At 55.9% G+C, this 15148-nt stretch overlaps 1 protein-coding gene across 1 annotated transcript; it reads right to left on the bottom strand.

Moving 5' to 3' along the window:
• Positions 1-5731: 5731 nt before the first annotated feature.
• On the bottom strand, positions 5732-14958 carry ZP1 (zona pellucida glycoprotein 1). The gene is made up of 12 exons (XM_014861758.3): positions 14057-14958; positions 12875-12996; positions 12282-12588; positions 11976-12119; positions 11279-11466; positions 11108-11205; positions 9243-9370; positions 8969-9158; positions 8729-8873; positions 7503-7584; positions 7256-7375; positions 5732-6998 (listed from the first exon to the last, which is right to left on the bottom strand). Exons 1-12 carry the CDS (start codon positions 14247-14249, stop codon positions 6856-6858), a joined length of 1860 nt encoding a protein of 619 aa, XP_014717244.2. The 5' UTR covers positions 14250-14958; the 3' UTR covers positions 5732-6855.
• Positions 14959-15148: the final 190 nt, after the last annotated feature.

The raw sequence follows: 15148 nt of genomic DNA, 5'->3' as shown, positions 1-15148 counted from the left end.
TGCTGCTCTCTGTGCTGGCATCCAGGGGCACTCCGAGGGCTCCTGGTGGCCCCTGCCGCTCGACACGCATGTCACAGAGGTTTGGTCTGCCTCTGCCTTCTTTCACAGTCGAAGCTCTGACGACACAGAGTGACTGGAACGTGACCCAGGCAGGGAGGCAGGGATGTAGACTGCACTAGGCTGGAGTGCTGCTAGAAATGCCAGCACAGAGGATGGGGCGTGCACCTGTCTGCAAAGTCAGGCGAGTCTGGACAGAGGTGACAGGCACGTTTTGGAGAAGTAAAAACTCACTAGGTAGACAGAGCAGCAGAATGGAGTAGGAGTGGCCGGAGTAAGGAGAGGACCCAGCAGCCCCACTGCCTTGCGGAGCGAGGAGGCAGGGGGCCGAGGTGGTTGGAGACACGCTCAGCAGACTAGTCGGGCAGCTTAGGAGGCTGCTGGTCTCCACCAGCAGCATGAAGTCTAAGATCTCATCTGAAGATTCAAAATTCGGAACAGGTCTTTTTTTGTGTGTGAGGAAGATTAGGCCCCGGGCTAACATCTCTACCAATTGGCCTCTGTTTTGCATGTGAGACACCTCCACAGCATGGCTGGTGAGTGGAGTAGGTCCGTGCCCAGGATCCAAACCCGTGAACCCCGGCCACCAAAGTGGAGTGCGCAGAACTGTAACCACTTGGCCATGGGGCCCGCCCCTGGAACAGATCTTTAACCAGCATTTAGAAAGCTTTGTATTGGGCCAGCCCCAGTGGCCTAGTGGTTAAGTTTGGCATTTCTGGGTTCAGCTCCAGGGTGCAGACCTACACCACACAGCTGTCAGTGGCCATGCTGTGGTGGCGGCTCACATACCAAAAAAAGGAAGATTGGCAGTGGATGTTAGCTCAGGGCGAAATCTTCCTCAGCAAAAAAAAAAAGAAAAAAGTTTTATTGTGAAACATTCATTCAAAAGTGTCTAAAACATGCTTTTTCAGGTTAAAGAATAATAGACACCCTCTTATCCACCAGCGAGCTTGGGAAAGAGCATTGGGGGTCCCCTGTATGCTCCTCCAATGCCTCCCTAACCCCTGCAGAGGAAACCACTACCCTGGAATTGGGGTTGATCATCCCTTTGCTTTGCTTTATAGTTTTACCACTATATTGGGTTTTTTTTTTCCTTTTCTTTTTTCGTGAGGAAGGTTGCCCCTAATCTAACATCTGTGCCAATCTTCCTCTCTTTTGTATGTGGGACGCCGTCCTAACATGGCTTGATGGGTGGTGTGTAGGTCCATGCTGGGATCCGAACCCATGAACCCTGGGCCGCTGAAGTGGAGCACACAAGCTTAACCACTACGCCACTGGGCCAGCCCCAATATTGGGTTTTTTAAAAAAATTATTTTTGAACTTTATGTAAATGAAATCATTCGTCTTGCTTTGACTCCATTTGCTCAACATCGTTCTTGAGATTTACCTGTATCGACACAAGTAGCCATAGTTCACGCACCCTTGTGCAGACAGGCAAATGGCCCAGCACAACCCCCACCAGGCTGCTGGAAGGGCGTTCACTGGAAACAGGAGCAGTCCCGTTGTGTGGTCCCGCGTGGCCCATTTGTCCTGGGGCGGGTTGCTTGGGGAGAGGTCCCCACCACCAGGTTGTGGGGCTTTTAAGCTGCACAATAGGGAGGCCCAGCTCCTCTGTTAGCGGGGAAGGGACACAATATGATGTGGCAGGACCGTGGTTCCAGCCCTCATCCACCAGCTCAGCGTGTGTGCATGGGGGGGTTGTGCCAGCTCTTCCTCCGATTCTGTCATGGGTCTAGGGTCCAAATGGGGCTGTCACAGCTAACCAGCAGCAGGATTCCTTGCGGCGCGTTCCTGGCTGGAGAAGCACCAGCCCCTCCTCTGACGTAATTAGGGGGCTGGGTTCCAGGCTTCGTAATGGTCAGCGCCTCGGGCGCTTGGCAATGGCTGCATTCCCTGGAGCCTTCGAAGAGGCCAACTCCTTTTCTGGGAGGCCATCCTGCCAGGGATAAACCTTGGACGGGGCCCGCCTGGCGGCGTAGTGGTTAAGTTCCCTTGCTCCGCTTTGGCGGCCTGGGGCTCGCCGGTTCGGATTCTGGGCGCGGACCTACACACCACTCATCAAGCCATGCTGTGTGGCATCCCACATAGAGGGACTCGAATGACCTACCACTAGGATGTACAACCGTGTACTGGGGCTTTGGGGAGGGAAATAAAGGAAGATTGGCAACAGATGTTAGCTCACGGCCACTCTTCCTCAAAAAAAAAAAACCTTGGACAGGTTGATCTTTATCCCTCATTCATTGTAGAATTCCATCTAGGTCCATTTGTACGTCCTATGGTTGATAAAGGACATAAGAGTTGTTGCTAACTTTTTGGCTGTTAAAAACAATGTTTCTGTGAACATTCAGAGGTAAGAGTTTTTGCTGGGATATTAACCTAGGAGAGCGTTTATTATATGGATAATATCATAGGTCATGACTACTTTTTAAGGTGGTTGTACTAGTGTACAACCTGGTTAACAGTGATGAGCACTCCCGTCTCCATACCCTCACCAACCCTTAGTAATTTCTGACTTTTTAAATTTTTGCCAATCTGGTGAGTATCTGGTAGTATTGCGAAGTTTAATTTTCACATCCGTGATTACTAGTGAGGTGGGGCGTCTTTTCCCACTTACAGACCATTTCAGTTTTTTTCTTACAAAATGCCTTTTGTGCCCTTTGCCTGGTTTCCTAATTGGGTGTCTCTTACTGATTTGTAGCAGTTTGTATAGATATCTTGGGTGGGAATCCTTGTCAGTGTGTCACGGCTATCTTCCCAGTTTGTGCCTTGTCTTTTCACTCTGGCATCTCGTGGTTTTGATTTGTGAAATGCTCATTTTGCCTGTGACTCGTTCTATGAGAATTCTTTGAGACTGTGGCTGAGGTCACCTTTTTTCAGACAGGCTTTGCGTTTGCTTCTGCCTGAAGCCCAGGGATCGGATCGCTGTAAGTTAATTCTCACCCTGGCATCCCTTTAAATTGAACTCAGCCCTTGAGAGTTTTTCCAGATTGAAACTTTGAGCGCCCCCACCTGTGCCTGCCCTGGGCGGAATTATACTTTCCATTCTCCACAGATTTCTTTCCATGCGTCCATCCAGCACCAAGATCAAGCTCCTGGTGTCCCCACGACGTCCCTTGTGGCCGCCTTCTGTGCAGTGGGCTCATGTCTCCCTCCCTCTGCCCCAGTATGAAGCCCCCTGGAGTCCCAGCTTCCGTGGGAGGCCTGCGTCTAGGTTGATTGCCCCCCTCTGGCAGCTCCGAGTTGATCTCAGTCCCCTGCACTCATCAAAGCAGAACATCAAGACCTCCAGGCTTCCGTGGAAGATCCCAGAATAGAAGCTGGTTTGACTTCCCAGAGCTTTCGCTTGTATTCCATTCTTGGCCTACGTGCATGCTTTTTAAAATCTTTTTCCATGTTAGCAATGACTTAAACACGTTTTTAAAATGTGTATATAAGTAATCCGGCAGCTTAGCTGTTTACTTCAGAAGGTTGATCTGGGTACCTAGTCTTCCTGCTGCTGGCACAGAAGTGGCAGGCTCCTAGGAACTGCCCCTGCAGAAACGTCTGGGCCTGGAGCCACCTCCAAAGAGAGAAGCTTTACTTCAGCTGAAGTAACTGGCTGTGAGGCATCCTCTGCCTTTACTTAAGGCACGGCACCAAGACCTGGGGCTAAGTATGAGGGAGCCGGGGGGTAGACAGAGATGGAGTGGGTCCCATGAGGCTTACCCTGCCGCAGCCACAGAGCCGGCCCCCTACCCAAAGGGGCAGGAAGAGGGAAAACCTGACAGGCCCCCCGGCACCTCTGCTTCCTGCCACAGGTCAGCGAGCGGGGTTTATCATCGCCCTCATCAGGTCTGACTCAGCCCCTCTCAGGGCCTGCGTGCCTGCTGCTACCAGGAGGTGGTTTTAGGGAAGAAATTTTACATCAGGTAAAATTTAGATTTTGATTTCTAGGAAAGTCAAACCTAGATTGCTTCCCTCCGGGGAAGGAACAAGGGGCCTAGTGCTGCAGTGCCCTTCACTGGGCATGTATTTTGGACCTTTGTTTCTGTCACCAGAACCCTTTGACATAGAAGTATCGACAAAACCTGTGTACCATTTAGATATCGATTGCCGAAGTTACCTATCAAAACTCTTGTACCTGCGTGCGCCTAATAAGAGGAGGGAACCACTTGCCTTGTCACAGGAGTATCACAAAAAGTAAATGGATACCTTCATGATTATATAGATTAGGGGAGGGTCTTTGCCACACTTGAAGATAAACATATGAAGGAAAAAAATATTCATTGTTTCATAATCTTGGTGAACAGCGAGATGGAAGAAGTCACAAAAAAACTCATAGCCAGCTCAATGGGAAATTGATGAGTATGTTGACCCCTTCATTTGTGAAAGCTCTTCACAGACAGGAAGAGAAACAAATTTGGGAGGCAAAAACGAAGAGGCAATTGACAAGACACAAGTGGCTAGAAAGATGCAGGGCTTCTCATCAAGGGTACATTTTAAGTGAGCAATGCTCATTGCCCTAGGATGCTCAGATAGGCAAAGATTCAGAATGATGGTGATCATTCTGGCAAGGCCGTGGGGACAGGCTACCATACGTTCCCAGAGCCGGACAGTCTGAAGGGGCGTAGCTCTTGACCCAGCAGTTCCACCTAAGAATTTCTTCCAAGAAAATGGTATACAAAGAATTATATAACTGTGTTCCACACTTGTTAGTCCTTTTTTTTTTTTGGTGAGGAACATTCACCCTCAGCTAACATCCATGGCCAATCTTCCTCTTTTTTTGCTGGAGGAAGATTAGCCCTGAGCTAACATCTGTGCCATCTTCCTCTGCTTTGCATGTGGGATGCCACCACAGCATGGCTGATGAGTGGAGCAGGTCCGTGCCCGGGATCCAAACCACGAACCTGGGCCGCCAAAGCAGAGCGCATGGAACTTTAACCACTCAACCACGGGGCCGGCCCTCAACACTTGTTACTCTTAACAGACTTGGTTTCCATCAAAAGATCAACTTTGTCACAGTTCAACCACAATATGGAGGAGAACGCATCTATTAAAAATGATAGGAAATGACACGAGATGTGTACCTTTGTGTTAAAAAATAAGTCCATGACATGATGTGATTCCAATTTGGTATGCATAGACTCATGCTTTGTTTAAACACGTCATCGATTCCTTTCATGTAACCACCTACCCATGTAGTTTGAAGTGCTTATCATGAGCTCGTAGGATGAGGCAGTAGTAAGAAGAAAGAGATGATGCTGGATGGAACCAGAACCGTGACCCCTAAGTGTGAGTCCGCCTGGCGCCTCCAACCAACAGCCAAGCTAAGAATCCTTGCTGACGTCACCCTGACCAGAGCCCCTGTGCAAGCCAGGAAGCTGGACAGGACTGGCCATCCCTCGCCAGGGAAGGGACGACAGGCCCCGATTAGGGAAGTTACTTCACGAACTTCCATAGCAGGCGTCTGGGTCTGCCTGCTGAGCGTTCTGTCCTGCGGCCTCCAGCTGGAAGAGCCTGAATTCAGGCAGCAATTCCCTCGGCCCCTCCTCCTATTGGACTGTAAACTTGTCCTCACACCAAAAAAAGGTTAGGTAAGCGTTAGGTTAGCGGCAGGGGGAAGAGGAATTCTAGTGGTTAATAGCATCCAGTAAATGATGGCTAACCATTAAGTAGTAGTCTAAGGATTCTGATCTATTCACTCACTTTATCTAACGCCCCTATGGGGACAGGTATTTCCATTTTACAGATTCAGAAACTGAGGCTCAGGAAAGTTGAGTAACAATGTCACACAGCTATAAGAGGGACGTAACTCAAGCAGGCTGGCCCTGGAGTCCCTGTAGCTGACCAGCGTCCTGGAGACAGAAAAGACAGAGAAGGCAGAGCTGGGAGCCCCCGCCTCGGGTCAAGGCTACTGGGCTTCACTTTGCCCCAGATCTCTCAGCTCACCCCCTGCCAAAGCCCAGAAAGGCATCTGAAGCCAAGTTCTGACTTCCCACCGGGTTTCTCTCTGTCCACCAGAGGCTGGAGCTTACCTGCCCCCACCCCTCAGTGGCTACTCCTTCCCAGCCTAGAAGATCTGTAAGTCTGGAAGGGTTTCTGCTGCCAAGTCAGAGACAGAGGCCCCTGTCACGCACGGGCAAACGAAGGTCAGCAGCCCAGCCAGTGCTGGGACTGACCTGTCTGGTGGCCATGCCCACGGCAGCAGGCAGCATCAGGGCCAACAGACTGCTCTTCAACCCGTGCTAACCCTTCCCCGCGTGGCCTGGTCCTGGGGGGCCGAAGGAGGGGAGAGGAGGCTGGTGATCAGAAACGTGGCCCAGCATCCCTTAGTAGGGGCCTGGGGCCTCCCAGCAGGCCTGTGAAGAGCTCCTTCAAGTTGGGGTCCGATCTTTTGGCCCCTGGAACTCTGGGTTCCCGTTATCCATGATGGCTGCCGAGCTGCCTGCCGTGAGCGTGCCCAGAACTCCTGTGTCTGTGGGAAGGTCACCAGCCTCCTCAGGCCATTAGCCCTGCCAGCGTCCCCATTCACAGCTAATGCCGCTCCTTGACTCAGCTGTGGTTTTACTGTCCTCGCCCTTCGCTCAGCCTGCTTGCTCGGCCTGGAGCGCCGCCTTTCTTTCCTGAGGGGCAGTCTCCCAGGTTAGTCTGCGAGACGTGGGACTCTGCCAATGTCCGGAACAGAGGCCACAGTTCTGAAAGGGCCGAGCCGACGCTAAGGAACCAGTTTCTAAGACAGGAAAGACTATTCTAGTCATGACAAATGGCTTCTCCACACCTGCTTTGGGTAGGCTAGAAACGATGGTTTATTGAGCCCATTCACCCTCTGTTGCCTTCCTGGAGCTTCTGGGCCCGGGCCTGCCTCAGGCCTATGAAGATGCCAACCCCTAGGACCAGGGCAATGGCCACCAGTAAGAGGACCATCCAGAGGAGAGGCCTCGGCTTGGAGTTCCTGGTAGAGCCTGCGGGAGAGAAGGGATTTGAAGGACCGCAGGGCTGGGAGAGGCCCCCTCCAACTCTCCTCCACGCCAGACCTTTGTAATCACACAGGCAGAACTGAAGCTACCTTTCTGCAGATAAGGAGGACGTCGTCTATCTTTGCTTAGTTCCCCCCTGAAGGCGCTTACACCATCTCCTGCCCTCACTACGGCCAGAGCTTCCCTTTTTGTCAGCACGCGGTGGGGCCAAGGCCTGAGGGCCCGTCCACAGGCTCGGGTACCTGTGGGCCTCAGCGTCGGCTCCTGCCCGTGAGTACCCTCAAAGCGCACTGGCCCTGGAGAGCTCACAATGTTCTGGGGCTCGGCAGTGTCGCTGCGGTGACTCTGGGATCGTCGCTGTCCTGCCCAGGGGAGGAGGGGCGTCTTGGGCTGGCCTCCAGCCCCTCGTGGCCCAGAAGCCAGGAACAGGCCTGCAGACATATGAAAGAAGGAACGCCACCCCCCACCCAGTCCCCGCCCCAGACTCACTTGCGGTCCTCGAGCTGCATGCAGTGGCGCAGGTCTCCAGGCCCGAGGGGGCGCAGGCCGAGGCGCTGCAGAAGAAGTAAACCTGGCGGGAAGAGAATCAGCTCAGGGCTGGCTCCGTGCCATGGGCAGAAGCCCCTGAGGCAGGGACGGGGGATCCAGGCCCCAGGCCAAGTCCATGCAGCTGCCGGCCAGGCAGGCTGACATCGGACATGTTCACCAAGACCGAGATGCGGCCCCTGCTGATGAGGCAGAGAGCTTTGTGTGTTGCTTCCCAGTTTGGAGCCATGCCTTCCTCCTTCCCGATGGCCCACGTCTGCAGGAGAGAACCTTGGGGGCAGGAACTGCTGCCCTTGGTCGAGTCCCAGCCCTCGGCCTGCTCCAGCAGGGCTGCCTCTGCTGGCAGTGCCCCCCGGGAGGGCTTGCTGCTTATTTTGTTGCCCGACTGACCTCTGCATGCTGCCCTCTCTTCCTGGACCCTAGTGATCTGTGACTAGGGGCAGAGGGGTGGACAAGTGACCACTGCTTCCGGGAACACAAGGCCGGGGGCAGCTCCCACAAGGAGCAGAAGCAGGAGGAGTTGGCCTGACCTGACCTGGGCCACCAGCAGACGCCCCTTCATCTGGCAGGTTAGGGTCTCTCGGCTCAGGAAGAGGCTCACAGCTGAGGTGAGAATTAAGCCACCCTGGCAGGTGCTAACCAGTGAGATCTATCTCGTCTGATGTCCTAATATGCAGCTATTTAAAATATACAGACACTTGTATATATTAATGTGAAAGATATTATTCAGTAGAATAAAAATTATACAGTAGTACATTGCCTGTGCAGCCATTTGTATATTATGTGGAAAACCTAAATGTACCCTAAGTTTATCTACATTTACTTTCTGGAGAAGTTGCTGGGTTATAAAAATTCAAAGCAGAATTACATTGAGTACATCATTTCTAGAGTTGGAAGCGAAGCCACTGGAGAACACTGTGACCAATGCTCAGATTTAGGGTTGATGGTGTCCACACCCGGCATTTCCTTCCTCCCTCTTGAATTGTTTTCAGGTCACCTCTGGGCTGACCTGAGGCCAGGACCTGGGCTCCCCGCCCTCCAGGGCACTTGGTAAAACCAAACCCCGTCTGGGGATCTTTGCATGAGCTTACAGGGTTCTGGAAGATTCGGTGACCAGCCTATCCCCTTAACAGATGGGGAGCAGACCTGAGGCACGTGGCGCTTCTTACCGGTCCCCTGAGGGCCCTCTGAGAGCCAGAGTCCAGGAGGACGAAGGTGGCAACGGTGAAGCGTTGGTAGTGAGACGGGAAGGGCAGCTCTGCCCCATCCAAGGCTACCAGTCGGGTCCTGTAGCTGTCACCATCGAAAGGACACCTGGAAGGAGTGAAGTCAAGGAGGCCGCCCACTGCGGGGAGAGGAGGCGGGCGGAGGGAGCCCTTGGGGCAGCTGGAGCACCCACTGCCACTCACCCGTCCCACAGGATGGGCCACTGAGGCTGCTGGAACGGGTTGGCGCTGGGGGTGGCCCAGCACTGGTGCAGCACCAGGACCAGACTGGGGTCTGTCCTCTGGAGGAGCCGGACCTCCACGGGGACGGGCTCACGGAGCAGCCTCACGATGGGGTAGTCCCCCTCCCCGTAGTAGGAGCCATACGTCACATCTACAGGGAGAGGGGCTCGTGAGCCTGGGTGGGCTGTGCACCTGGGAAGCAGGGGCAGGAAGAGAAAGCATAGGGACAGCGTACCCTTGGCGATCCGCAGCTCGAGCCGCAGGGGGCCGGACTGGGCCACAGCAGCTGGTGATGGGGGAGGGAAGATGGATGCCTGGAGGGGCAGGAAGTCGCTGGCATTGAAGATACAGTGCATGTGAAGCCTGAAGTCCAAGTGCGAGAGGATGGGAGAGAAGACAGAATCAGCACATCCTGTTTCCTTAATAAACCGGGTACCAGCTATGCGGATGCAACAGACGTGGTGCAGTCCAGCAGGACAGATGGACGCCGCCTGAGCAATCGCTAGGGTGACACGCACCCCTGCCCCTATCCTCTGCCCACCTCGTCTTCCTGGGACAGCTCGAGCCTGCCGTGCCAGGCCCACTTCTAGAGCAGGGGTACAGCAGGATGGAGATGTCAGGGGACCACATGGGGCTGACACGCCCACCCCTTTCTGGCATTTGAGGCCATCCCTTGGAGCCTGACCGCAGAGCCTGGAGGGCAGACCCGGGTTTGAATCTTCTTAGTATTTCCTGGCTGTGGGACCACAAGCAAGTGGTTTAACCTGAGCCTCAGTTTTGCAAAAAATGGTGATAGATGCCCCCGTCCCTCCAAGGGCTGTGGTAAGGACCGAGTGAGGTCACAAGGTAGTGCCTCAGTGTCGTCACTGTCCTTGCAGCCGTAGCCGTGGGACACTGGGTCTGTCGTCCCTCGCTAGCCTCAGTGTCATGCCTGGGCCCCGGAGGTGTTTGGCAAGAGTGGCTGACCCCACCCTGCTCCAGCCACCTTCACCTCGGCTCCTAAGTGATCTAGCTTTACCCCCACTCGAGACAGAGCCCTGGGTTCGAGCCCGGGCTCGGTGCCCTTGGGGAAGACGTCCTGTAGACAGAGACTGGGGCCTGGCGCAACCCAGGTGCCAACAGGTGTAAGTGCTCTGACCTCGTCCGAAGGCCTCTGGTCGGAGCAGCCCTCCTGCTCCTTCCGGATGGGCCGCAGCTGTGTCCTCTCCCACCTTCCTTCCCTGGAACCCCTGGGGCTGTGCTGAGTCCTGGCTAGTTCCCATAGGCCTTAAACCCAAGGCTCTAAAGCATGACAGATTTGTCCCCCACCCCCCTGGCCAGCAGGTACAGCATTTTAAAGAAAAAGACATTTGAAGCCTGACGCCAGCGCCCTCCCCAGCTCTCATGGCAGGTCGGGTGGGGAGAAACGCACCTGGGCATCTAAGCACAGAATTTCTACAACCCACGATTACTATATTAGTTCCATCGGATGCGGCAAAGGGGCTGAGGTTAGGTACCTGGCCCTGGAGTTCAAAGGCAGGAGTGGCAAGCACAGATTCCCTCCGGGGCACCCCCACTGGCATCCTGGGCACTGGAGGTGATTGTGCCACCTGACTCAGCAGGTCCCGGGGCCCCTTTCAATGAGGGGTTCTCCCTCGGCTCCTCCCTCAGAGCTTCAGCCCCAGGTATCTTCTGCCTCATCTGCGGCTTCATAAGCTCCGAGATCAGGAGGCTACCACAGTGAAAACCTCAGCCTCCCCCCAGGGCCTGGAAGGGGCCGCTTTTAGCTTAGTTCTTGAGGCTTCATTGCTGAACTTAGTTCTTGGAGAAATAGAGGCACCTGCTAGCGAGGACTCTGGCCCTCTCGGGCATGCTATGGCTTCTCCCTGCCAAGGTGGGGCAGAACCCCCAGTCAATGCTCACATCAGCCCTGACCAAGGGGCATGCCCCCCGCCAAGTAGAGCAGGCTGGGAAGAGGTAAGGAGCACTTCCAAGGTCACACAGCTGCCACTCAAGTTTGGCCAGACACCCAGATGGCTCCAAAGCCTGCCCTGAGCTCACCTGTTCTCCTTTCACACCCGAGCCCACAGCCCTGCCTGTCTGAGGAAGGCCTCCCCTCACCGGAAGGTGCCGTCCCTCGTGATGGAACCCTGCGGCCCCCTTCGGACATCCATGTCAGACACCAGCTGGTTCTCATAGATGAGCCGGTTGCCAACCACCTGTGGGAGGAGACAGCTGGGTGAGGCCCTCCCAGGGGTGGTCCTGGGCCCCGGCCCCGGCCGCTGCTCCTACCTGGACTGTGGTGCCACAGTGGGTGAGGGGGAATTGGAAGAGCGCGAAGGACCCCATCTCCTGGGTCGGGGAGCAGCCGGTGGGGGCGTAGGCCAGGCGGACGTTGGCCAGCGTGAAGCTGTGTGCCGAGGCTGTCTCCTGGGACACCACCAGGATGAAGTGGCCGTTTCTGAAGCACTGGACAGTCGCTGGGACAAAGAGGCTGGTCAGGGCCTTAGGGTTTAGTGGCCATCCAGCACAGACAAGGGGGCGGGGTGGGCTGGGGGACTATTAGTATTTAAGCATGGGTCTGGGAGTCCAGAGACCCGATTCTCTTACTCTGCACCTGTGCCAGCATTAGCTGGGGCAAACCCTCTGCCGGCCCAGATTCCCATGCATGGAGCACACGGTTGAACTCTACTCTAGGATCCCATTCAATTCATCATGCAAACTGGGATGTTCTAGATCTAAAGGTGGGGGGGGTGGTACACGCAAAGGTGGATCTCTTAATAGTTCGCTGGGTTGATCCTTATCAAGCAAGCTGGGACATGTGGCCGCCCCATCTGCAGGTTGCTTTTGCAGTGCATGCTGGGACCAGGCTCTCCACAGAAGAGAGTGGGAAGCAGAGTTTGAGCGATGGGGGTGGGTGGGGGAGGAAGCCTTCCTATGGCTCCGGGATTCAGAGGACCGGGACCACACACGGTGTGGCACCATGTACCTGTGTTGCCATAGTAACAGGGAACCTCTCTGGTATTGTCATAGCAGCAGCCAGCCTGCTGACAGGCTTCCCTTGAACTGCCACTCACTCTGCAGGGTATGCGCCCAGAGGCTACCTGGCACTGCTCCTGGGCCAGATGGGTACCTAGGGTTGGTGACAAGACAGGTGAGGATGTGAGAAGGAGCCAGGTGGACAGGCGACTTCCAAGGAAATGGAGGGAGGTGTCCTCTCAGAGCCCAGGCGAGGGCTGGAGGCCACCCGTTACCCCAGACACAGAGTGTGCAGATACAGAGAAGCCCCACGTACCTATGGAAGCCGGCTTGTCAACTTCCCAGGGTCCCAAGGTGCCCCACTGGGGTTGAGCCAGGGTAGGGTGGGTGGGGCCAGGTCCGAGGGATGGCAAAGCAGGGGTTGGATGGACGAAGCTGTGCTCTGGGGTGGGGCGGAGGGGACGAGTATGAGGGGTAGAGGGTGCAGTGGGTGGCACCAGGTAGGAGTCCAGAGGCCAGGTGTGGTCAGGTTTGGGACAGATCAGAGTGACATCTCGAGCTACATCAACACGCCCCTCGGGCAGCACAGCTTCAATGAGCACCCTCAGCTGGGATCGCCCGTCCTACAGGTGAGAGGGTGATGGGAGAGCAGCTGGGTGGGGCGGCCCAGCATCCAGGCAGAAGAGGGGGCAGGGAGAGCCAGAGGGGTGTTCAGCAGGGAGGTAGCTGGATTTGCGGGTGGGTCCCAGGAAGTGCCCAGGAGGTAGCCCCCCTCACCTACCACCTCACTGAGTGGCCTTGAGCTCCGGTGCATCCTGGTCCACGAGGGGCCCCCCACAGCCCGACACTGGTAGACTGAGCTGGCTCGCAGCTGCGGGGCTCACCCCCAGAGCTGTGAGTGGTCCCTACCTTCTCTAGCACGTGGCAGCCTTTGTAATCAGCAGAGAAGACCACGGGCCCCTTGGGCTTGGCCGTGACCCAGTGGTAGCAGATGGAGCAGTTGTTCACCTCAAATGTGTTCCCAAATTCATCTGGGTTGGGGGAGGGGAGAGAGGGATGGAGGAGAGAGGTCAGGGGTGAGGAATGGTGAAGGCAGAGGCTGCTGGGGTCTGCTGAGAAGACTCCCCCTCAGGAGCAGAGGACTCTGGTTCCAGCCTTAGCTTTGCTACTAGCTTGCTGTGTGATCTTGGGCAAGTCCCTTCCCCTCTCTGGTCTTAGTTTTCACATCAGTGAGGAAACGGCTTTAGCTGCTTTTAGGATCTTTCTAGCTATGGTTCCCTGCTGACAGCACACAGCAGCAAACAGGAACAAAAGTCTGGTGTAGAAATGACGAGGAGGGTCTCCGTCGCTGAGCTCTTTCACTTCAGTTCAAGGTGAGTTATCACACTCTGTGGATGAGGCAGCTGAGGCTCAGAGGTGAGCTTCCTCAGGCGCGCACAAGGAGGGACAGGACAAGGATTCGAACCCGGAATTTTGTAGAAAGCGCTGAGCCTGTTTGCCGGGTTAACTGGCTGTGGCAGTCACCTGGGGACACCTGCGAGGTCAGCCCAGAACAGCCAGGGCCCCCTCTGGGTGCAGGCACACCCCCTACACTCCTGTTCAGTCCACATGGCTAGGTTGGGGGTCATATTTCTCATCTTTCTCATCTTATGTAAGGAAATGGGGGTTCAGAGAGGTCAGGTCAGCTGTTCAAGATCACACAGCTTAGAAGTATCAGATTTAAATCCCCACATCAAACCCTCCGCCCTTTTGTCCACTAGGGCCCTGCCATCCAGCGTGGTTTGTGAACCAGCAGTCTGGGCACCAGCTGGGCGTGGTTACCAATGCAGAGCCTGGGCCCTAAGAATACAGGACCTGCCCCTCAGCAAGATGGACAAGTGTCTCTGTTCATGACGTGGGAGAAGCTGCCCTGGGTGGCCGGGGAAATTGAGGTTGGCCTTGTCCCCTCCCCCTCCCTAATGTGAGGGGATGGGGGCAGCCACCCGCAGGCAGGACGGGGCCCTTGCTCTTCTTGCTCCTGCTGCAGGGGTGGGCTCCCAGCACCCCTCTGCAGCCCTGGGAGGTGGGGCCCAGGATCCAGCCAGCACTCACCCACCACCTTGAAGCGGACAGTCCAGCCTGGCGGGGGGAACACCAGCAGCTGCAGGCCCTTCATCCCACAGTCGTAGGTGTGCCGCAGGCCTAGGAGGCCAGGCTCGAGGCGTGGCTGCTGCCCCAGCCCCAGAGTGGCCACCAGCAGCAGGGCCACGGAGAGACCCCAAACCATGGCAGAGGTTCCTGCCATAAGATACACCCACAGACCCCACAATAGTCCCCACCTCCCACCGCTAGGTGAGGGCTCAGGCCTTATATGCGGGAGGTGGCAAGTGGGAATGTCAAAGGGCGAAGGGGGCCCACCTGGGGGAGCACCTGTCTGGCCCCCAGGGACTCTGGTGAAATTCCTGCCCTGAAGGCCGGGGAAGGCGCCCTCCCAGCCAGGGGCCCTGTGAGGCTGCTGGGAAAGCTGCCTCCTGCACCCTGGCTTCCTGCCTCACAGCTGGCGGTGGATGCCGGCTCAGCTGAGTGATGCTGCCTGGGGCGGAGGAAGCTTCCTAGGACGGGGGAGACCACAGGTGGGTTGTGGGACTGGATCATGGCCAGGAGGGGGGCCTGGAGGTCTCAGGCCCACCGCCCTGTCTCCCAAGCCCCTTTGCACCCGCTCCCTGCCCAGGCAGGCTCTCCAGGCCTCCCGCCTGCGCTGAGCTGCAGGGACAGCGGCGGTGGGCAGCAGGCCGGGTTCCACCCCACTCCTCAGGCGGGGCTTTGGGGGCCCGCAGGGACACTGCCCCGGCCCCAAGAGCCTGCAGCAGGATGAGGGTCACGGGGGAGGAAAGAGACCAGCAGGCTGCAGAGATCTCTCCTGGGGATTAAGGCAATTAACAGGACTTTGGCTATTACTAATAACAAATAACAAGATGCACAAGTACGTGCAGCGTGGCCTCCTGGATGGGATCCTGGAACAGAAGAAGGACGTTAGGTAAAGCTAGGGAAGTGGACTCTCGTTAGTAACAGCGTATCAACGCTGGCCGGCAGCCTCCAGCTCAGCAAGGGCTGGGGATCCCCGGTTAGTCTAACCGGCAGCAGCAAGGAGGGCACGCGGCTCAGTAATGAGGAGTCTGGTTCCAAACCCGTCCTTACCACTTT

Source organism: Equus asinus, chromosome 17 (assembly GCF_041296235.1).
Source record: "Equus asinus isolate D_3611 breed Donkey chromosome 17, EquAss-T2T_v2, whole genome shotgun sequence".
In the NCBI taxonomy this organism is placed as follows: domain Eukaryota; kingdom Metazoa; phylum Chordata; class Mammalia; order Perissodactyla; family Equidae; genus Equus; species Equus asinus.
This window is presented reverse-complemented; position numbering and strand designations above follow the sequence as displayed.